This window comes from Orbicella franksi, chromosome 15 (genome assembly GCF_964199315.1).
Source record: "Orbicella franksi chromosome 15, jaOrbFran1.1, whole genome shotgun sequence".
NCBI classification, from domain to species: domain Eukaryota; kingdom Metazoa; phylum Cnidaria; class Anthozoa; order Scleractinia; family Merulinidae; genus Orbicella; species Orbicella franksi.
In genome coordinates this window covers 18,265,134-18,288,841 of record NC_138159.1, presented here as the reverse complement: position 1 = coordinate 18,288,841, position 23,708 = coordinate 18,265,134, and the positions used below count along the sequence as shown (strand labels likewise).

At 38.3% G+C, this 23,708-nt stretch overlaps 3 protein-coding genes and 1 non-coding gene across 4 annotated transcripts; 2 read left to right on the top strand and 2 right to left on the bottom strand.

Moving 5' to 3' along the window:
- The first annotated feature begins 677 nt into the window (after window positions 1–677).
- Window positions 678–2,451, top strand: LOC145469444 (uncharacterized). Its single transcript, XM_081453166.1, has 2 exons — window positions 678–1,245; window positions 2,015–2,451. Exons 1-2 carry the CDS (start codon window positions 1,017–1,019, stop codon window positions 2,221–2,223), a joined length of 438 nt encoding a protein of 145 aa, XP_081309292.1. The 5' UTR covers window positions 678–1,016; the 3' UTR covers window positions 2,224–2,451.
- On the top strand, window positions 2,444–8,307 carry LOC145469274 (mast/stem cell growth factor receptor-related protein Kit-like; the record flags this gene model as incomplete). Its single annotated transcript, XM_081452957.1, has 8 exons — window positions 2,444–2,783; window positions 3,144–3,314; window positions 3,913–4,087; window positions 4,699–4,916; window positions 5,185–5,369; window positions 6,642–6,734; window positions 7,513–7,647; window positions 7,809–8,307. Coding segments are annotated over 8 exons (1,536 nt in total), but the record flags the coding sequence as incomplete, so codon positions are not given.
- Window positions 8,308–11,929: 3,622 nt separating this feature from the next.
- LOC145469447 (uncharacterized) lies at window positions 11,930–23,300 on the bottom strand. Its single transcript, XM_081453168.1, has 15 exons — window positions 23,134–23,300; window positions 21,874–22,197; window positions 21,116–21,286; window positions 20,862–21,032; window positions 20,231–20,548; window positions 19,332–19,502; window positions 18,680–18,845; window positions 17,627–17,847; window positions 16,708–16,892; window positions 16,094–16,186; window positions 15,255–15,380; window positions 14,836–15,050; window positions 14,574–14,614; window positions 13,654–13,750; window positions 11,930–13,580 (listed from the first exon to the last, which is right to left on the bottom strand). Exons 1-15 carry the CDS (start codon window positions 23,273–23,275, stop codon window positions 13,385–13,387), a joined length of 2,637 nt encoding a protein of 878 aa, XP_081309294.1. The 5' UTR covers window positions 23,276–23,300; the 3' UTR covers window positions 11,930–13,384.
- On the bottom strand, window positions 12,754–12,826 carry Trnas-uga (transfer RNA serine (anticodon UGA)). The gene has a single exon. It is a non-coding gene; the product is annotated as a tRNA-Ser (tRNA).
- Window positions 23,301–23,708: the final 408 nt, after the last annotated feature.

Genomic DNA, 23,708 nt, shown 5'->3' with positions numbered 1-23,708 from the left:
GGTAAGTTTTTAAAGCCAAAAGCTTGTGGGTCGTGTATAAAATAAAGACCTAATAACAATGTGATAATAAGTAAAAATTAAAAACTACTGACATTGATTATAAGAACCTGACCTATATTTACAATATTTACACGTCAGAAAACGTTCCAATACAAATAAAACTATCATCACGATGCCGCACAGTTGAGGCGGACACTACGTTGAATTTAAAATCTTTAAAATAATGTTTTGTTTTTAATCGTTGTTTCAGTTCCCTCTGCTTTAGCTGTGAAACTCCATAAAGCAAATGAAGAAACCTAAGCCCTGTATTAATTACACTGTGATAAAACACTGTGGACATTTGAGAACACGAGGGAAATGTACAAAACACAAGCCGCAGGCGAGTGTTTTCTACATTTCTCGAGTCGTTTTTTATCACAGTGTAATACACGGCTTAGGTTTCTTTATTTGTTAATTATTGAAAATGCACCACTGAAAAAGTCATACGAAACCACATCAGGGACTTTCCAGATCCTCACTAGAAAAGATATAGATTATTTCACTTTTATCAAGTTTGTCTCTAAAATTTAGATTCGTTGGTGTATCATCGAAACAGCTTAGGGTCTTCCCGGAAGTCTTCGGCAATCTTCGGCAATTTTCGGCAATTTTCGGAAATGTTCGGCAACGTTCTTGTGACCTTCGGAAAGTTTTGGAGAATCTTCGGAAAGTGGTCAGATATCTTCGGAGAATGGTCAAAAACGCCGTCATCAGTATGTCTAAATAATAAAAAGAATATTACACGTTAGCTCGAAGATATGAATTTTATGTTCTCGTGGCAAGAACAATTTATTTTTCTTGCCACTCGAACATAAAGTTCATATCTTCTCGCCACCGTGTATTATCCTCTAAATATATATTGACCATCTCGTCTTGTTTACACAGGTACAACGGCACTGCGTCCGTATGAACCGGTGGGCTGTTTTAAAGATAAAAAAGATCCACGCGCTCTACCAAAATGGATCAATTACTACCCTACCATGATCAACGAGACAGATTTGGCCAATTCACTCGCAGCCATAATTGAAGCGTGTGCTACTAAAGTGCATGAGAAAGGCTTCCGGTATTTTGGCGTGGAATACCGCCGCGAGTGCTGGAGTGGAGTGAACGGTAGTTTGACTTACAACATACATGGACGATCCGATCATTGTTTATCGAATTATGGCGTGGGATATATATGGACCATATTTGTTTACCGCTTTGTTGAAGGTTAGTTAACAGTTGATCATGATCACTTCACAGGAAATTAAATTTGACTCTGACAAGAAGTCTGAGAGTCTGGGAACTAGTGTCATGGATGCATAACAGCATGCCGTACAAGGGTTCCGATGTTTCACAAATAAAGGTGAAAACACTACCTTATAGGTAAAGAAATGTTGCTGCTTTGTCGAATGATCAAAGATTTTTCATGGTTCCATACTACTACTGAATGTTAACCAGATATTTATTATTTTTGCCATCTGAGATTAGCTTTTTCGTTTTTCTTCTAACGGCACGGTCAGGTACTTCCTGTGTTTAAGCTATTTCAGGTTTCGAATCAGTCATCGATAGTGTTGATAATCCATTCAGCAAATTCTAATATGACAACAATTTTCTTGCGAGCTCTTTTAAAACGATATATTTAATTTAAGCCCTTTGTTTGCTAACTCGGTTATGTAGGATGATTGGCGTTTTGGCCACCAGTCAACTGATCTAAATATTAATCTCAGTTAGTTCAAGAAATGTCTATGTAAACTGGTATTAAGCACCAGCCTTGGTGACGCTCTTGGCTTCTCAAGTTAATTGGATTGGAGTATTGAATAAAAACCATTAACCTTTTTGTCGTAAATCGTGAAGTCTTTCTGTACAGAAACGCCATCTTAAAACGCCGTTTTAGAGCATTAAGGCGATCAATTTTTAACAAATTGAATTTGAAAAGTCATAATACTAGGCACTTTCTGAAGCTTACATATCACGAATCGTACCCTCTAATCTTCAGTGAATGGTAGTAGTTGGAGTCAGTGGTCGTCATGGCAATCATGCAGCGTGACGTGTGGAGGGGGAAGCAGGACACGCACTCGCACATGCATTAATCCAGCGCCAAAATCGAACGAAAAGGATTGCCCTGGGACAAATATCTACACAGAAAGCTGCAATTTGCACAAGTGTGAAGGTAGATGCCTTTTTTCTTTTAAATATTTTTCCTGAAATGATTACGGCTTATTTTGACACTCTAGCATCTTCCTTTCTTTTTATTTTCTTGGGGGGTCCTTCTTGCAAGATGACAAAATGAAATACAGCGGCCAAAGGGTAAACGAGTGGCATTTAACGCCGCGAGATAAATGGAAAGCTGGAGACTGGAGAACTTCATGTGAAATACGCAGCTAAGCAGGTTGCTAAATTATAGTTTGACTTCTCTACTAAATGATTATGTGGCCTTTTCTACTTAGATAGGACGTCACTGCATCCGTATGAACCAGTCGGTTGTTTCCAAGATAAAAGATATCCACGCGCTCTACCAATATTAGTCCAAACGTACTCTGTCGACAAGAAAGATTTGGCCAATTCACTAGCAGCCATAATTCACGCGTGTGCTACTAAAGTGTATGCAAAAGGCTTCTGGTATTTTGGCGTGGAATATCGCGACGAGTGCTGGAGTTCAGTGAACGGTGACGTGAAATACAACAGACATGGGCCATCCGACAATTGTTTATTCAATTATAGCGTGGGAGATGAATGGTCCATATTTGTTTACCGCTTCGTTGAAGGTCAGTGAAAAGTTTATTTCTTCGCAGAGAATTTAGCCCTCTGACAAGAAGTCTAAGAGTCTGCTGGGAACTTTTGTCATGGATGCGTATGAACATACCGTATAACGGTTCCCATCCTTCTGCACATGAAGGCTAAATACACAGTACACACTAGTTCATAGGTGACGAAATGTTGCTGTTTTGTTGGATGATCAAAGATTTCTCACGGTTCCACATTATTGTTGAATTTTATCCAGATGTTTAGTTTTTTTTTTCTTTTAACCTGAGATTAGCTCACTGACCCAGTTTCATTTCCTTTACTGGTATCCCATCATCACTTTTAAAGTTTACATACCATGAATTGTAACCTTTAATCATCAGTGAATGGTAGTTGGACTCAGTGGTCGTCATGGCAGCCATGCAGTGTGACGTGTGGAGGAGGCCACAGGACACGTGCTCGCACATGCTCTGATCCAGCGCCAAAATGGAACGGAAAGGATTGCCCTGGGACAACTATTTTAACAGAGAGCTGCAATTTGCACAAATGCAAAGGTAGATCAGTGTCTTTTTTCCTTTTTTGCAATGTTTTTTTGGTAAAGAAATGATTCCGGCTTATTTTGACGCTCTAGTATGTTCCTTTTTTTTTCATTATTTTAGAGCTGAGTTAGTTTTTGATTTTTAAGGTGGCTCCAAGCCTTACTAATATATATATATACACTCAAAGCTCTTTTGCACGGACATTAGGGGGTAGAACTGAGTGCTTATATTATACAGGTGTCCGTGAGCAGAGGTTCCTCCATAAATTACTATCTAAAATGTTTGTCGACAGAATGTTATTAAGACGTAAAGTCGACGTCCAGAAATGTCGAATTGATATAAGCTATAGCATTTGCCAAAGTTTTTGTATAATCATTGCTATCATTATATTAGACTTTGCACCATTTATGTTGTTTACCACTGGGGCAGATTCATAGCTTATTAAATATTGTTGTGAGCGAGCTACTTCCAAAGTAACTCACAGGCGGTGCTGGAATAATAATAATGATAACAACATGGACTGGTTCAAGTTTAGAATGTTTAAATATTTGAATATTTTTGTCAAAGAAATAAATTCAATTTCCGTATATGTTGTCGTATCATCCTCTTTCAGTGTACTCGGACCATACAGAAGGTAATCTTGTTCTCAAGAATGCAACTTATCATGCTGAGAGCACTGGGGAATCCTCTTTGCTACTGGCAGCGAAGATTGTGGGCAGCTCGCTTATGGCTCTGCTATGTTTAAGTGGAATATTATGGTTTGCTTTTAGATATCGTCGAAAAAGTCGGTGAGTATGAAGAACATTCTCGATCGGCTTCAGTCAATAATGCGTGTGGTTTATTTATAAAAAAAAAAATAGGAACGTAGGTAACTTATAGGTGACATGTGTGACGCATAAAAACTTGTTCCAACACAGTAAAAAATCTAAGGCTGTGGTCTAGACCACAAAAAGTAATACCAATATATATTGGTTAACAAAAAAAAAGTAAAATAAATATTTTCGATTTTCTATTATCGCGCCAAATAGCCAAAGAAACTTCAAGAAAGTGTTCTAGCTATAGAAAAATTAACATTACTTTAAATCGATTGTTTTATATTTATGATTTAAAGGTGGCTCCCTCCCTCAACGAATTTTCACGTGTTTTATTGCGTGAGATTCTGTCAATTCTGTCAAAATTTGCACACTGGTAATAAATATTCTGCCTTAGTTGGAGCTCATTGTTCAGGGAAATCTGTTACACCGGTTTTGTCACAGCAGAAAGAAATAAAAAAAATAATAAAATAAGGCAAGATAAACTAGCACGCGTTACGAGATAAAATGGTTACCCCAAGGAGCCATCTTAAGTACTTCCTATGTTGAAGGCTCGAGCTCTTGATTATTATATACACTTTTTTCAGATCCAATTCAAAACTCTTTGATCCATGGGAAGTCCTTTTTGACGACATTTCCTTGGATAGGATTATTGGAGAAGGAGCGTTTGGGAAAGTATACAGTGGCAGGCTTTTAAAACAAACTGTGGAGGATGGAAAAGGAAGAAAATCTTCGCAGAGCAAGACGGATAAGGAGCAGCAGCAAATGAAGATGGGCCTGACTGTTGCTGTGAAAATGTTACAAAGTATGATTTGGTGATTTCAGCGTTTTATAACCTATAAATATGCATAAGGTTCTAAATACTACCATTCAAACGGTCTTGATATGGGTAAAATGAAAAGTCTGAAAGAGTGATATATTTTGAGTTAACCAATTTGGCAGTTTCATGAAATAGGCGTCAAATTGTGATCATGTTTAGTTTTTTTAGCTTTAATCGAAGCTCGCCCTTGTATTTGCGAGGTATTATGTTTAAAACTTGTAATGACAAATGCTTTTAATTTTTGCTCTCCTAGATGGTGCCACAGAAGAACAAATGCACGAATTCCTAGAGGAAATACTGCTTATGAAACAAATTGGGTATCACCGGAACATATTGAATTTATTGGCCTGCTGTACTATGACAAGTCCCATGTTTCTTGTAGTAGAGTTTGCAAAGAATGGGGATTTACTTAATTACCTCAGGAAAAGAAGAGACAAGGTAAAGGGAGATAATTGAAAATCTTACCTCCTTTAATTAATTTGGTCATGGCAGTAAGTTTTAAAAATCCGGCCTACTTACCAAACTGTTTATTGATTGAATTCAATACAGACCTCCCTCCAATAACGGTCATCTCTATGCAGCGGCCTCCAAAGTTTGTTCTGTCTCCAAGGTGGAGTTGTGGAGAGGTTTGACTGTATTCTGTATTCTTTTGGAAACACGAGCAAATAAGAATGCTCTGGGGCCGTTGAGTTGGACGGGAACGGAACAGTTATTCAGACGTCCTTCGAGATTTTGCGGGCTCTCATCTCATGCCGGTTGTCTACTTAAAGTTTTCTATGAAAAACATGCAAAGATTTCATAAAAAATTCGTTTTCCTAGCTTGATATAAACCAGAATGTTGTAAATTTTAATTTCAAGAAGATTTCTCGCCCGTATAACATAAAGCGCCATGAATCAACATGGGCTGTAAAACGAAATTAGGGACCTAACTCCACAATTCTGAAGCCTCTCCTGCTTATCTGGTCCATTGTAGTATGAGAGAGAAAATGTTACCTCCCTCCCCCTCTAGATTATCGCCCACCGCAGGTTACCACCCCCACCGCCAAACTCATAGCGTTTTGTCAGGTTTCGCTCGCTCATATAATTTGCGAGCACGTGGAGAGAAACATTGTGAGAGTAAAGACTCTTTCCTCTTCTTTTCCTTTTTCCTCTACTCTGGCACTTACTAGTGACTTACTTATTACTAATTTACTTTTTTGTTCTAAGTATTTTGAGATTTACTCATTTATTCCGCTCAGTTATTTATTGTTTGTTTTCTTTTTTCCCTCATTTTCTCTCTTCACTGACCCCCTCGTTTAAAGTTTTACGGCAAACCAACTTCTTGGTATAGATACTACTTAATTTCACTCAGCTCCATTAACTTCTAAGTTATTGTGGATTAATTTACTTAATTTTCTGTTTCAATTAGTAAGAATTAAAGTAAGTATAAGTGACAACTTTATTTTTCGAGGGTAGCACATGACAGTAAAAACTGATAAACCAGTGACTCTCAATCTAAATTACAAATATTAATAATACTAAGATAAATACAGCAAATTAAAAACTAAAAATAATAGAAAAAAAGAAAAAGTATATACCTGATTAAAATTTTAGGATAAAAGAGACATTTATACACGTTGAAACTAGGCTAAAAAATATCATTTATCTTTTTTGGTACCTGAGAGTTTTCTAGTTTGGTAATAGAGTGCGTGTTGTTGTTTTATATTTGAGATCAAACAAGCTTTTGAAGCGACGGGAGAAGCAGCGCCCCACCTCTCAGGATATCAAGACAAAGGAGTCATAAATGAAGGGAGCTTATATGAAGTAATTAATCTCGTTTTACTCGCTTTGCACTCTATGTTCCATGCAAAATAAGAAGGCAACCAGTAGTGAACTGGAGTACAAATCTTCTGGTCCCTCTCACTAGATGAATTTGTGTACGGTAGTGCTGAATTCAGCTCCTCCTCGCTTTTAAGTAGCGCTGAAATATCAAAATTGCATTAACACGAGCATTAATGTTTGAGCTGGAATTAAGTTTCTAAAGTCCTTTCTGTTGGAAGAAGTATTTCATGCTTCGACTCAAAATTTACAGGTAGGCTGCAGTTTAACCATATAACACCCCTTCCCCCGCCCCCAGAGATTTTTTTGAAATGAAACGGGTTTTTTTTCCAACCTTCGCCGAGGTTTTGACATGTCAGCTGTCTCCCCGTCATTTGACATTGCCTTAGTAACCGCTAGTTAAACGTCTCCTTTTATGACAGAATTCTTCGTTTTTTTTTTTTTTTTTCCGACGGGTAACATTACAAGGCCAGTACCATTTTAGATTCTAGTATCAGTTTTGGATAATCTCCCATGAATTCACGTTATTTTCCGACTTTTAGTTAAATCCAAGATGGCGGTCTTAATGCGGTCACATGAAGTCATATAAAAGTATGTCATCATGCAGAGAAAGCCAACGACTATCTTCTAAAGCAAAATAATTAAAATAATTATGTCTTATTACATTCCATCTGCCCCCTTCTTCTATCCCGGTAGGGGTGTAAGGCGAGGGTTGAGCTGTGGCAGCTAATTAATCAATAAATGAGTGATTTTCTCTTTTCAGTGCACCAGTGACAAAAACGAATGTGCAGCAATTACCCAAGGGAGTATCAAGAGTGATACTGACAACTTACAGGACGATGGTACTCTCACACCCGCTGACCTAATGGCGTTCGCATGGCAGATAGCAAAGGGAATGGTACGAGCTGGATTACATCCATATTGTAGTGTTTGCAAATTGTAGTGTTACGATTAATGCTTTGATTGCCTTTTTCACAGATTGTTGTTTGAGTCTTATTTTCCTTTTCATTAACAATATCTGTTGCAGTGACTTAAATTTCCCTTTCTTCCTTAACATAGGAGTTTCTGTCGCGGAAAGGATTCGTCCACCGTGACCTGGCGGCGAGAAATGTTCTCGTTTGTGAAGGCAAGCTAGTGAAGGTGGCCGACTTTGGATTATCGCGTGACGTGTACGCTGAGAAAGTGTACCATTCTAAAAAGAACAGAAAACTGCCAATCAAATGGATGTCACCGGAAGCCATTCATGATCAGTTGTTCAACGCTGAGAGTGACGTGTAAGTTTGAAACTATCACGAAGAGGGAGTCGGCGCGCGAGGTTCCTAATCAGCGGTTTTCATCAAATCCAAGTTAATCGCTACACATTTAGTTTGCTGATTCGAGTGTCTTAATAAAGAGAGTTAAAGATATCCTAGCGTTTTTAGCCTACATTTACTGCTTTGACGTAATTTGGTGAGAAAAGTAGTGCGAAAATACATAAATTTGAAGTGCTCACAGTTCAAATTCGACGTTGCCACAAGTTGACTAAGATGTGAATTAAATAATGAATTTGTCAGATATATAGCGTCCTTTTTTATTGTACATACATATTGCGGCTCAAGATGCAATAAACAATAACTGGGTATCTGATAAAGTTTATATGATTATATCTCAACAGGTGGGCGTATGGTATTCTGCTTTGGGAGATTTTAACAATCGGTGCGTAGCATCTGTAAATCGGACCTTTAAATATTCGGGCTCAGCTTTTTTTAACCTCTTACCCCGTAGCATTCAAAACGCCGAGTCACTTTCTTCTTTCAAAGTTTCAATTGACACCTACAATTTTTAAATTATATAGGGACTGGATTTTTATAAATTATTGCATGCTCGTTTATACTCTATACTTTTAATTATTACTTGTATTTTTGAATTTATATCTTGTATTTTTTAAATTTTATCTTGTATTTTTAAATTATCACGATGTCTTGTATTTTTGATTATTATATTTTTAAATCCAGGGCCCTTCTGGATATCAGCCTCGTCGCTGAATGGGCCACCCTGGCTAAATAAAGTTTACCTTTACCTTATCTTTAATTAATTTCGCCATTTTGGAATCTATGTACTTTTAGCTTCCTTGTTAAGTTACTAAACTCGTCGTTTTCAGAAATTCACTATTTTTTAGGTTTCTTTGCAATGACGCATGCCAAATTAAACTAACTCAGTTATAAATCCCGAAGGGCTAGGGGTTCTCCCTTATATGGGCCACATAGATATGTGCGGCCCCAAAGGATATGGTTTTTCAGCCGTTTTGGTCATAAATAGGGTATCGATTTTTGGCCATTTTGGTCATAAATAGGGTATGGTTTTTGCACTGTAGTCTTGATATGGGTATGTTTTCTTTGGAAGAAGCTTCTTTTCCATCTTTATCGATAAGACCATCAACAAAAGCCCTTTATAAACTGTGTTTAGAACAACTATGCCAGCCGCAACGGTGATATATAGGATATCGATCCAATTTTCTTTGTTAGGTCATAAAAAGGGTTGGAAAAATCGCAAATTTTGGTCATAGATAGGATAAGAGTTTTGGAAACGGGCCGTAAACCCCCACCCAATTTTTCTGGGAGTATCCCCTCCCCAGGTTATAAACGCACCTGTAGTTCATCACTCCATATTGTACCTGGTTGTAGTTAAGAGAGCCTATGAATGATCTCAATTATACATCATTACTAATTTCATCTGGAGTAAAACTTTAAAATAACACATTAGACATATTAATGTATGATTATCATGATTAATGCCCTCACCTTTGATCTTCAATGAGCAAGTTATGACACTCACACTGACGAAATCAAGGTTAAAACTTCCAGCTTGTAGAGGACTAACCAACTGGATATCTACAAACATGACCGGGGAATTGAAATCAGTGCTACCAATCAAAAATGTAACCAGAGTACGGGAGCGGACTTGAGTTCGGGACCCCCGCATTACAACGCTATCAGCGCGGTAAACCACATGTTCTCGCTGCCCCTTAAACTGACCTTTTTCTTAGATGCCCTTTTTCTTTGTACCTAGGTGGAACACCATATCCTACCATAAGTAATCATAAACTGTTTGAAGCTCTGAAATCTGGATACAGAATGGAAAAACCACAGATGTGCTCAGATGAAATGTAAGCCTCCTTTTCTCTGCCCGCGTTCCTTTCATGAGTCGATAACTGACACCTGCCACTCGTTTTCTCAGGTATGAATTGATGCGACAGTGTTGGAAAGAAAAAGCCGCTGAAAGGCCTTCATTCAGTGTCATCCGGGAGCAAGTTGAACGGATGATGTTACACGATTGTCCTTATTTGGACATGGCTGACGCAAACTATAGTTACGCGCCCTTTTATGAAACTCTCAGTGACGAAAAAATGGAACTGGATGAAAGTAGTGCTTTCTAACTTAGATGTAAATTTGTATGTAAGATTTAGCGACGTCGTGACACATCTTATTAATGTTACCCCTCAGATTCAAGGGTCAATTCATACCTCGCCGTGAGGAATTGTCATCTTAGAATTCACCACCCTCGCAGGAAGTCAATAAAATGATTACAGAATGTAAAAAAACAACCCGTATATAGCCAGTATTTTTATTTTTTCATTATATTCCTGTAAATCGTCTTTTCTCTTAGGCTGTGCAAACTGTATGCCTTGTAAAAATGCGATTAATGCTATTATTAATATTAATCAAGTTTTTCGTATATAAGTGTAAAATGGTTTTAGGGTTAGGCGTTTTAGGTTTGGGCTACATATTCCCGATTTTGCTGGCGTGCAAAGCTACGTTAAGTTTCACTATAATTGAAAAATATACATGTAACGTTTCTAATCAGGATAAAATCATCAGCAAGTGGAAACTGATGGAAAAATAGTTTGCATATAGATGATGTAATATACTTAATGTAAAGATGTTTGTATAGTAGAATTGTGTCTAAAATGTACACTGAAAGTATTATTCTTGTAACCTACTTTTTGTAGTACAGTGTGTAATTGATGTATCCTAGGAGTTAGCAATAAAGTTCTGATAAAGGCCAAAAATTAAAATAAAAACTAATAATTCAAAATAGTAAAACTGCAAGCAAAATATTACCTGCTGACCCAGTAATATTTCAATGTTGCGGGAAGTGGAGATGATGGTTCACACAAGTTCAATAACACTCGTGAGATGCTCATTGTTTTTGTACCTGTAGGTTTCTCAGACTCTGATATTGTAAGGCATATTCCCAAAGAACATTTTGTTTCGTCTGGAATTGAAGAGGTACTGAAGGCCGTATTTTGACAAAAAAAAGAACCTCGCTATGAACGTAATTGAATCTAAAGCGGGACCCTTGTTTAAAATGTGTCCCTTGAACGAGATGGTTTGGGAGCAGGAGTATTAGTTGGAAAAGAATGCCTTCGCCATCACAGCAATAATCCTGAACATCCTAGGCTTTCCTGTCACGATCCTGATGAATGCGCTGGTGATAATGGGGATAAAGACAAGACCTTGATTGCAAAGCAAATCAGATATAACATTTTGCTGTTCTGTTTGGCGGGAACAGACCTGTTATTAGTAGCGGCTTCTCAGCCCACTAGCCTTAACCAGCTCACTCAAATGATTCACCTGAGAGAAATGATTCGCTCGAAGCGCGCTGATAACAAACCTGAATCAGAAGAACAACTTGACTAACGACCTGAATCAGATGACTCACCTAATTGAAATAAAGTTCTCACATAGCTCTCCCTGAGACACTGACTCAGACTGCACAGCTGATTCAGAGTACCAAACTTACACAGGCTAACCAACAGACGCTGATGATCCACCAGAGTCAGATGGCTCAGAAATAGACCCACCCTCATAGAGATGAATCACCTGACTCAGATGACCTACCTAACCCAAATGAATCATTTCACTCTCATTACTCACTTAGCTCAAACAAATCATGCTGACTCACATGATTCACTTTACTTAGATGAATCAGCTGGATCAGATGACCTGACCTGAATCAGGTAAACCAACCGATTAAGACGACCCAGCCCATCAATGCAAACTGGAGATATCGATAGATAACTTTATTTAGACTCGGTAAAAACGTCACGCCTTAATTACAAAACTCTATTATTGTATAAATTAATCACATCTATAGACTCTATTACATCCTAAAACCATTATAAATACAATGTATTAGGGCAGTTTTCAATTTAGTGCCCCAAAACCAAAACCTTGCCAATTAGCTTACTTACCAATTACACCACTCAGCCAATCTCAAACCGTAGAAAAATCGAAACCAAAACCAGAGTAATTGCTTAAATGACTTTCGAGACTCAATTGAAAACCGCTCTAAAAAGAAAACTGATAGTTCGATCATAATAAAAGCAATTAAAACTAAACAAAACGCCTGCTTTCCATCAATGCCATATGTTTATATAATTATTTACACGTTGTAGAAGAGACCGCCGCAGCCGGATTTGAAAAACTGACAAACTGCTGAGAGTTTGTACTTGCGAAGTTTGACAGATGAACCATTCCACAGCACCATTATAGCTAAAACTGTTCCTTAGGAAAGGGATGTCCGCTCCCCCCTGACTTAGCCAATGCATGATTACAACACTCAATCACGAGTTAATCTTTGCCTTTACATAACTAAGCTTGCGTGTGGTTTTGTATTCAAACAAGTTAGTTTCTACGATGCCTTATGCTACTTTCTCAAGAAACCTCAAGTGACCATGCAGCCTCTGTTGAGAGGCCAATCTTGTGCTCTCCCTAACGATGGTGGCTATATGGCCTCCATTTAAACTGTTCAAAAATGTTCAAATGTTGTTTATAATGGCCGATGCGCTTAGCTACACCTAGCTAGTTCACAAGCATGCCACTTAAACTGAAAAAAAGAAAGCGAACTAAACATATTAGGCTATAAAATTCCAACTAGCGGAAGGCAGACCAGTTGGCTATTTACAAGCATGACCGAGGAGTTGAACTAGGGTCTACCGGGAAACAACTCCAGCTTATATAAGTGCCAAGAGCAGGACTTGAACCTGCGACCTCTGGGTTTCAAGCCCAGTGCCCTAACCACTCGGCCACGCTGCCTCCAAGTCTATTGGCTAGTTTTAAATGATAAGCCCCCTGGAGGAAAGGGCTCAATCATTCGCCCGCGATCATTTCTGGGGACAATAACAATAAGAAGAAAATAGAAGAATCATGGCCGTTACTTTACATCAGAGTTATGGTCTTTGATCAATTCTAAGTTAAATGAAGATCAAGAATAATAAAATGAAGAACTGAAAATACTAGCTGTAGATGTGCCTTTTTGCTTTGTATTAATTCATTTTTTTGACTACTTAGGAAAGTGGTGAAATGTAAGATGGAGGATCCAATATGGCTATGCTTCGACGTCATTTGATATAATGACATCAGAGCCAGTAAAAACAAATTTCATCTTGCAAGGCAAGTTGAGGGGTATCTATAAAATTCAAAATAATCTTGGTACGTTTAGAACGAAAACAAAATAAGCGGACCCCTTATTTTATCCTGCTAAGGGCCTAAATTAATTTGTACTGCGGAGAAACGTATATACAAAATGCGACTTCTCATCAAGTAGAAAAATCTTACACGCAGATAAGCATGTTACACGGCAGTATTATTAAGTCACACGGCAGTATTTTCCAGTTCCATTTCTTTGTCACTGTCAACGTCATAACAGGGCGCGTAACTATACTTCGCGTCAGCCATATCCAAATAAGGACAATGGTGTAGCATAATCCGTTCCAGTTGTTCCCGGATGTCAGTGAATGAAGGCCTTTCAGCGGGATTTTCTTTCCAACACTGTCGCATCAATTCATACCTGGGAAAATGAGTGGCATGTGTCAGTTATCATTTCATGAATCGAACGGGGTGAGGTAAAAAAGGAAGCTTACATCTCATCCGAGCACATCTGTGGTTTTTCCATTCTGTATCCAGCTTTAAGAGCTCCAAAAAGTTTATGATTACTTATCGAAGGATATGGCGTCCCACCTAGATACAGAGAAAGAAGGAGATCAGTTTATGGGGCAGCGAGAGCATGTCGTTTAGAGCGTTGGTAGTATTATAACCCGGAGGTCCCGAACTCAAGTCCGACCCTCTTCCCTAGCTATATTTGTGATCGGTGACACCGATTTCAATTGCTCCGTCATGCTTGCAATTATCTAATTGGTTAGCGTCCAGTAGGCTAGGATAACAACATTTTCGTCAGTTTGAGTGGCAGGCTTGGAAACTTGGAAACTATCCCATTGTAGGATGAAGCTTATTGCACTGATTGCTGCAATCGTCCATTAATCTAGACGGCTTACATTTTGCGATAAAAAGTTACAAACTAAAATACAAACTGACATTGATTATTTTCATCTAAAAGTATTGGTGGAAGTGTCAAAACGCGTGATGAGAAAAAAAAGTAAAGAGAACAAGCAAACTTTGCTAGATTTAGGTTCAGCTCATCGCCGATCGCAAGCAAAATGTCATCTAGTACAAACCAGTTACATTAAACGAATTGAATTTTTTCTTGTTTGAACTGAGCTAAGTCATTCTGGGAGCATCTTAAACCTCGGTCGTGTGTACAGACCTCAGTGCGTTCGGTCTGTACTCACGACCTCGGTCAAGATTTTCCCATACAGACCTCCTGCTCGCTTAATAAGAGCTAAATATAATTAATTATAACCCTCTGAACTGCAGTCGAGTGGAACATGGAGTGATGAAATGATTCTAGCCACGATCTCAGGTGTGACACTCTGCCAACTTAGCTAGGAAGCAAAACGTACAGTACATATATTGCAAAAGTCAAGAGTGGAAATGATGTACACACCGATTGTGAAAATCTCCCAAAGCAGAATACCATACGCCCACCTGTTGATATAAATAACGCAGACATTGGTAAATACCTCGAAGAGGGAAGGAAAAAACTGAACCATCGATCAAGCTAAGCAACCTGCCAAACTTGGAAAATTTGCGTGAACATACAGGTTCATATTCTGGTAAATCAAACTCATTTTGCCATGAAAGGCTTTGAACGAAGACTTGTTTTGAAGCAGAAGTACAAGGTAACTCGGCAATGGCCTTAAACTTACACGTCACTCTCTGCGTTGAACACTTGATCATGAATGGCTTCCGGTGACATCCATTTGATTGGTAGTTTTCTGGACTTTGCAGAATGGTACATTTTCCCAACGTACACGTTACGCGACAATCCAAAGTCAGCTACCTTCACTAGCTTGCCTTCACAAACGAGAACATTTCTCGCCGCCAGGTCACGATGGACGAATCCTTTCCGCGACAGAAACTCCTAGGTAAAATAAGAAAGACAAATTTTGGTCATTGCAACAGAGGTTCATAATTCATATGAATCAAATCCATTTTCACATAAAAAGAAACATTTCAATATCAAGCAAAAACAGCAAGATGTTAAAACTAATCGTCAAAGTATCAATCTTAATATTGCAACTTGAAAACATATTGGGCAATCTCGACATCTTAAACATAACCGTACCATTCCCTTTGCTATCTGCCATGCGAACGTCATTAGGTCAGCGGGTGCCAGAGTATCATCATCATGGAAGTTGTCAGTATCAGTTTTGACAGCTAATGTTGCAGATCTGGTTTTGTTGCTGGTGCACTGAAAAGTAATAACACTTTTTAACGATTAATTAACCTTCACAGCTTTTAACTGTGGTCTTCCTGCAAACTTTGATCGGAATCCTGAATTTTTTTTTTTAGGAAGATAAATTCCAACAACTGCTTCTAAATAAAGTATGCAAAAAAATTCAACTGTAGAAGACTTCCATTTACAGCACAACCCAAGAAATTTCAGTCAGGCTGATGGTTATCAGAGTCTCAGGACATGATCCAAAATCTCAAATGCTAATTCTCATTATTTTATGGCAAGAAAATCTTCAAAGAAAATCGCTAAATCCGAGCGTTTTGATTGGTTCTGTCCTAGTTGGGATTTTGTCATACGGACCGTTTCGATGGAAACGGTCATAAGCCGTATAACTTTTGCTTTCGAATGTCGGAAAGTTCAGTGCCATATAATAAACTACGCACTAACCTAGCTTGCTCGAGTTGTACAGAACTCGCTGCGCTCGGTCCGTTCTGTCACGACCTCGGGCCAATATTCCCCAGTATGGCCCTCGCTCTCGGTTAGTAAGAGGGTATTAGACCGTGATGCCTTTAATTCAAAAAAACTTGGAATTCGGCACTACTGAACACAAATCCATTTAGAGGGAGGGACTAGAGGATTTGTACCCCAGACCACTACTGGTTATCGCAGTCTCTCTTTTTGCATAGAACAAAGAGTGCAAAGCGAATAAAACGAGAGTAATTAATTACTTCATATAAGTTGCCTTCATTTATGACACCTCTGTTTTGATATACTGAGAGTTGGGGCGCTGCTTCTCCCGTCGCTTCAAAAGCTTGTTTGATCTGAAATGTAAAACAAAGGAATAAAAAGCTCAATGGTGTGAGAAGCGATCTCTTCGGCAAGAACCTGTACTTTTACAATCTCTCTCTCTCTCTCTCTCTCTCTCTCTCTCTCTCTCTCTCTCTCTCTCTCTCTCTCTCTCTATACCTAAAAGTAGTACATGTAATGGGTACTGGCAAATTGTGAAAGCTAAGGCAACCTTTCAAAATTACACGGGCGATAATTTTTCGAATTTATAAAATTTGGGTATGTAACGTGCTTAGGGAAATAAATTGTTTGTGATATCTTCTGCGTTTTCCGAAAAAATTATGATCAAACAACCAGGTAGAGAAGGAAACCCAAAACAACTTGAAGAAGCAAAACATGTACACAATCTGAGAGATCGGAACTATTTTTCTGTAACCGTTCAACCAAGCTATGTGTTTCTAATTGGATTATGTTTTCAAATTTTCCGAACTTAAAGAATATTGAATGAGAGCAGTACGAAGCTGCTAGTAAGTAGGTGTTTTAAATCTTATTGTACCTGCTCTCTTCTTTTCCTGAGGTATTGAAGTAAATCCCCATTCTTTGCAAACTCGACTACAAGGAACAGGGGATTTGTCATAGTACAGCAGGCCAATAAATTCAATATGTTCTGGTGATACCCGATTTGTTTCATAAGCATTATTTCCTCTAGGAATTCTTGCATTTGTTCTTCAGTGGCACCATCTAATAGAGAAAAAACAAACAAACAAAAAGCACTTGTCGTGGCAATCTTTTAGAAAAGGATATTCAGCAAGGACACAAATGTACGCAAAAATTTGAAACAAAATTATATTTCTTTTATTCCACGATTTTAATCTATTGTATTTTGTCGTATTTTATTCTGTTGTATTTTATCACACTATATATGTTTTAGAACTTGTAGCGCCATTTCGCCCGTTGAAGACTGCATTTTTTATATACTTTTGATCTTTTTTATATACATTATTCATCCTGAGTGCGGGCCCCTCTATAACTTTAATCTAAATATCTCTCTATTTCTGACTTTTCATTTTGCGTAGGTAAAGATTTGAGTGGCTTTTTGAAGACCCTCATCCACTATGCTGTTACCACACAGGTCGCCGATCGTTTGAGCCAATAAGAATTAATCAGAACCCCAACACCAATGCCTTTCCCGCCAGATTTTCCCGCCCTTTTTTCAAGCTTTTGAGGGCTTCGAGAATAATGCATCTCTCAGACAATATATTATTATATATAAACCCTGTAATTGAGCGCTAGCTTATAAATTTTAGATAACATAGGACATGTATAGACGGAAAGATGTTTAGATATTGCTAGTTTATATACAGTGTGCACGCACACTTATATGCCAATATGTCTGTAACATCTTTGGAGGAGAAGACCAAAGCTGTATACAGCTATTTTGTAGGTTAGAAAAAGCTGACATAAGCAAATCATACTTTGCAACATTTTCACAGCAACGGCCAGGCCCATCTTCATTTCCTGCTGTTCCTTATCTGTTTTACGCTGCGAAGAAATCCGTCCCTTTCCAACCTCCATAGTTTGCTTCATAAGCCTGCCACTGTATACTTTCCCGAAAGCCCCTTCTCCAATTATCCTATTCAAGGAAATTTCATCAAATAGGATTTCCCACGGATCCTGGAAGAGTTCTGAATTGGATCTGAAAACATGGATACATGTATAAGAATCTTTATATTTGTGGTTTTCTTGAATTTCCTTCTGTGAAGTCGTCCATGCGAAATTTCAACAGTAAATTGAGTCCGACCTGATAAGAATTTTAAACACGATTTACAGGATAATTCAAATGATTTTATTGTAGTCGATGGGCTCTCAATGGTGACTTACGGTAGAATTGGGCCGCTACCGCTCAATTAATATTCGAAAGATGTAAATAAACATTCAAAACAGTCTATTTATTTCTCACAGAATGTTTTCTTGACACTCCTAGCCTTAGTTTGATGTCAAATAAGTCCATCTTTCTTGACTAAAAGTCGAGTTCGACCGTAAAGAAGTCAGTTCTGCTTACATTTTTGACGTGGCATGTCGAGAGAAGGCATGTCGAAAGATAGTCGCTATGCACACTGAAAGCGGTGTAATATCTATAGGTACTACTTTCATGTGGTCTAGACCACAGCCTTAAATGGTTCTTTTCGGCGATAAGGTGACCATTTTGAATTCTATTGTTTTAAATAGCTATTATGGGATGCTCAGGGGACAAGCATAAGCATCCCAGCCGCCGTATCGCCGAAAAAGGACCATTGTTTATCGTGTTGCAACAAGTTTATGCGTCACACAATTTACCTACAAGTTACCTACAATTTACATACGTTCTTATATTTATCTTAAATAACACCTGGGTTCCTTTTTTTTATTATTAAATGAACTGGACGCACAATTAACTATAATCGATGAAGATTATTTTTCTTACTCACCGCTTCAAATTAAAAATATAAAAGTAACAATAAATAATCAGTGAAAAATAAAATACTCACAGACTCTTTCTACGATGTCTAAAAGCAAACCATAATATTCCACTTAAACATAGCAAAGCCAAGAGCGAGCCGCCCACAATCATCGCTACCAGCGGCAGAGAGGATTCCCCAGTGCCCTGACCATGATAAGTCTCATTGTTGTAGAGAATATCATCTCCTGTAGAATCTGAATTCAATAAAGAACGAAATACGACAACACCCTGCTTAAAATTAATTTATCTCTGCGACTCAATATCGAATATGAATTTCACTATATTTAATAGTACTATCAATATTCCTTAGTCGTAAACAACATGAAAGATACAAATATTAATATAATAAACACACTGATTGTACAAAAACTTCGACAAACGCTATAGCTTATATCAATTCATCATTTCTTGACATTACGTCTTAATAACATTCTGGTAAGCATTTTAAATAGCACTTTCGGGTGGAACCTCGCCTCACGGACACCTCCATGATGCAAACTCTCACTTCTGCCTCTTTGGTGTCCGTCGCAAGGAGGGTCGAGTGTATGCTTCAGCCTTAAAGTCGCCTTAATAATCAAGATTTAACTCAGCTCCAAGTGAAAAGCAAAGAACACACTAGAGCGTCAAAATAAGCCAGAATCAATTTAGAGAAAAATCATCAAATAAAGGAATCTATCTACCTTTACATTTGTGCAAATTGCAGCTCTCTGTGGAGATATCTGTCCCAGGACAATCCTTTCCGTTCCATTTTGGTGCTGGATTAGAGCATATGCGAGCACGTGTCCTGTGTCCTCTTCCACATGTCGCGTTGCATGGTTGCCATGATGACCACTGACTCCAACCGCCATTCACTGATTATTAGAAGAAACAATCCATGACATGCAAGCTTCAAAAGTGTATAAACTGCAAAATTTTTGAATTTTTAAAAAGTGATCCGCCTATGCTCTAAAACGGCGTTGTAAGATGGCGTTTTGTACAAAAAGACTTTTCGGTTCACGACAAAAAGGCTTAGAGTTTTTGTTAAATATCCCAATCCAATGAATTGGAGAAGACAAGAGCCCCATCAAGGCTGGTGCTTAATACCAGATTACAAATGTTCAAAACTAACGGAAATTAATATTTAGATCAGTTGGCTGGGGACCCAAACGCATAATCCTACATATTCAGTAGTAGTTAGCGAAGTACAAGCGTTTAAATTTGTGTTAAAACAGATCGCAAGAAAATTGCTTTCTTCTTAAAATTTGCCAGACAGATCAAGCTAACACTGATTTGAAAGATAAAACAAACCTGAAATAGGTTAAACACAGAAAGTTCTTGGCAAAATCGGTAAAAGAAATGAAAAGCTTATTTCAGATGGCAAAAAAATAAATATCTGATTAAAATGCAACAGTAATTTGAACCGTAGAAAAATCTTTGATCATTTAACAAAGTAGCAACATTCACCTATGAACTAGCGTTTTGAACCTTCATGTGAAGAAGCATGGGAACCATTATATGGCATGCTCTTAATTACGCATCCGTGATACTAGCTCGCAGACTCTCACCGCATACCCTGTTAAGTGATTAACTGGTAACTAACCTTCAACAAAGCGGTAAACAAATATGGTCCATTCAGATCCCACGCTATAATTCGATAAACATTTGTCGGATCGCCCATATCTGTTGTATGTTATGTCACCGTGCACTCCAGTCCAGCACTCGTGGCGATATTCCACACCAAAATACCAGAAGCCATTCTCATACACATTAGTAGCACACGCGTGAATTATGTCGGCGAATGAATTGGCCAAATCTGTCTCGTTGACAGAGTACTTTCCGATTGATAATGGTAGAGCGCGTGGATATCTTTTATCTTTGAAACAACCGATTGGTTCATACGGATGCAGTGCCGTTGTATCTGTGTAGGAAAGACCACAAAATCATTTTGTAGAGAAGTCCAGCTATGCAGGTTGCTGATTTATATCCTGTGGCTTTTGCCGCGCCATTCGCGAGAAGAGGTCTCCACCATACCATTTATCTCGTGGCATTGTCGCTCGTTTACCTCTTCGTATAAACATTTCTCATGGTCGAAAAGGGGCGCCCAGGCAATAATTAGAAAAAAAAATCAGAAACTAACTCAGCTTGGGAATGAAAAGCAAGGAACATACCAGAGCATCAAAAAAAGCGGAATCATTTTAAGGAAAATACTTTCAAATAAAGACATCTAGTACCTCTACATTTTTGTAAATTGCAGCTCTCTGTGGAGATATTTGTCCCAGGGCAACCCTCTCCATTATATTTTGGCGCTGGATTAGAACATGTGCGAGTACGTGTCCTATTTCCCCCTCCGCACGTCACGCTGCATGGCTGCCATTGCGACCACTGGCTCCAGCTGCCATTCACTGATGATTAGAAGAAACAATTCATCGCAAAAAAAGCTTTAAAAGTGTATAAACTGTTGACGTTTAGAGTTTCAGTGACCTACCTTTACATTTGTGCAAATTGCAGCTCTCTGTGGAGATATTTGTACCTGGGCAATCCATACCGTTCCATTTTGGCGCTGGATTAGAGCAGGTGCGGGCACGTGTCCTGTTTCCCCCTCCACACGTCACGCTGCATGGTTGCCACGGCGACCACTGGCTCCAACTGCCATTCACTGATGATTAGAAGAAATAATCCATAACAAAAATGCTGTATAAACAGTTAGTGTTTTGGATTGTAGAGAAAATTGATCGGCCTATGCTCTAAAATAGAGTTTTTTGTACAAAAACAAATCACGGTTCCGATAAAAATGCTTACGGTTTTTATTGAGCGTTCCAATCCAATAGACTGGAGAAGCCAAGAGCCTCAACATGGCAGTTGCGTAATACCAGTTTTGATACAAATGTTTAGAACTAACGGAAGCTGATATTTAGATCAGTTGTTGCGGACGCAAACGCTAATAATCCTACATAATATTAGTAAGCAAAATGAAAAGGTTTAATTTTTTTTACAACAAATCGCAAGAAAATTGTTATCTTATTTGAATTTTCCAGATCGATCAACACTATAATATAACACTGATTCGAAAGGCAAAATAACAAACCTGAAATAGGTTGAACAACAGTTTTCGGCCGCCGATAAAATAAATGAAACAACTAATCTCAGATGGCAAAAAATCTAAATATCTGGCTAACCGGCATCCATGACTTCTTGTCAGAGCGCTAAATTCCCGGTGAAGTGATGAACTGGTACTTTAATTACCTTCAACAAAGCGGTAAACAAATATGGTCCATGTAGCTCCCACGCCATAATTCGATAAACAATTGTCGGATCGGCCATGTCGGTTGTACGTCATGGCACCGTTCACCCCACTCCAGCACTGGTGGCGATATTCCACGCCAAAATACCAGAAATCGTTCTTGTACACTTCGGTAGCACACGCGTGAATTATGGCTGCGTATGAACTGGCCAAATCTGATTCGTTGATCATGTCAGAGAACGTTTTGACTTCTACTGGTAGAACGCGTCGATTTCTTTTATCTTTGAAACAACCTATTGGTTCATACGGATACACTACCGTTGTATCTGCGCAAAAAAAGAACAGATAGTCATTTAGTGGAGACATCAAGCTATAAATTAGCAGCCCACATAGCGGGTGGTTCCTGCTGCTCATTTCACGAGAAGTCCTCAAGTCTCTACCATCCTATTAATCTTGCGGCATTAACAGTCACTCGTTTACTCCTTAACCACTATTTTTTATTTAGCCATCGTACTAGAAGGGGCGCTCAAGCAAGTAAACTGCTATGGCCATATCGTTTTAATCATAAAACACAGCTCATGCAGCCAGTCCATTAAGAGATACTCCCGCCTATATGCAACAAGCTGTTTACCGACTTCACAAAAAGTCCAGAGCCCTGGCAAAATAAATTTGGTAACTATTTCTTCACTTAAGGCAAGAAGGGTTGCTACATCACTGATTTATGAACTCTGTGTGAGATCCTCTGGAAGAACAAACACGTTGCATGACGTAAGTAGCACAGGACTACGACACTAAAAATTCTGCCATGTCGAAGTAGTGATTATAGGGAAGGCCGTAATACATTGGTTCAAAACTTTGAAGACAGTACTTGAAACCGTCGTTTGCAGTCCTTGAAACAATGGTGACGTTAGAATATGTTAACAGCACTAGCTTTGCGTTGAAGTCAAGTAACAATACTTTGTGAAAGATTTATCAGTTTCTTTTCGGTTGAATTTTCTTTGATATTTAGCCTGTTTTCTTCAGTTGAAAAGTTAAAAATCCTAGTCAGAGATATATTTTGCGATGTTTTAATTTAAAACAAACTAATCATCTATAATATTAAACGTCTCGTGAAAAATGTTTCCATGGACAATGTCTCTGAGTGAGTGATGGAATAAAGATACAGAACTGACAAAAAAAAAAACGTTGACAGGAACTATTCTTTGGCCAAATGTTTTTATATCTTTGTTGCTTGCAAAACCGTGTGTTATGACTATACGTACTTGATTGCGATGTCTTGCTCTGCGAGATGCCTTCATTCGGCCAAGCTTGTAGTATTACGATTCCGATGAACATCAATCCGCAATGAAAAATTTCGTTGGAAACGATCCCTCGCTTGAAATGCTCTAGTGAAAGAACCCGCATCGCGATAGCTCTGAGGAGAAAAACAGTCGTGGCAGAAGTTACAGCAAACCTGAATATAATCTCCTTCAATTCGCTCTTTAACAGATGATGTTGAGGTAATATTTCATTTAAGAATCAACAATAATAAAAAACGCCAGTCAATTGTTTATTTAACAGACTACAAGATGTTGTATCGAGGACTTTAAGACGATTAGTCAGTCATTTTTCAAGAGCGAAAATATAAGAAAACAAAATTCAATAAGCTGACGATAAGATTTTTAATGTGGTTTCGTGCAGAAAGTTGAAACAGGTTGGAAAACCAGACAAATTCAGCTGTGTTACCTAGCTTCTAATATCTTTTTGGGAAAACTGCCATGTGATTTTTCAGTTAGACGTTTGCTGTGGTCCTATAAGATTTGGTCTCAGGTGGAATATAATGCACTTTTGGCCTAAG

Coding starts and splice junctions, on each gene's coding strand:
- LOC145469444 (XM_081453166.1), top strand. CDS start 1,017: ATGATCAACGAGACAGATTTGGCCAATTCACTCGCAGCCATAATTGAA. Junction 1,246..2,014: donor TGTTTACCGCTTTGTTGAAG/GTTAGTTAACAG, acceptor TCTAATCTTCAG/TGAATGGTAGTAGTTGGAGT.
- LOC145469447 (XM_081453168.1), bottom strand. CDS start 23,275: ATGCGGGTTCTTTCACTAGAGCATTTCAAGCGAGGGATCGTTTCCAAC. Junction 20,549..20,861: donor CAATTTACAAAAATGTAGAG/GTACTAGATGTC, acceptor TTTCCTACACAG/ATACAACGGCACTGCATCCG. Junction 16,893..17,626: donor TGCTGTGAAAATGTTGCAAA/GTATGATTTGCT, acceptor TTTCTCTATTAG/ATGGTGCCACTGAAGAACAA.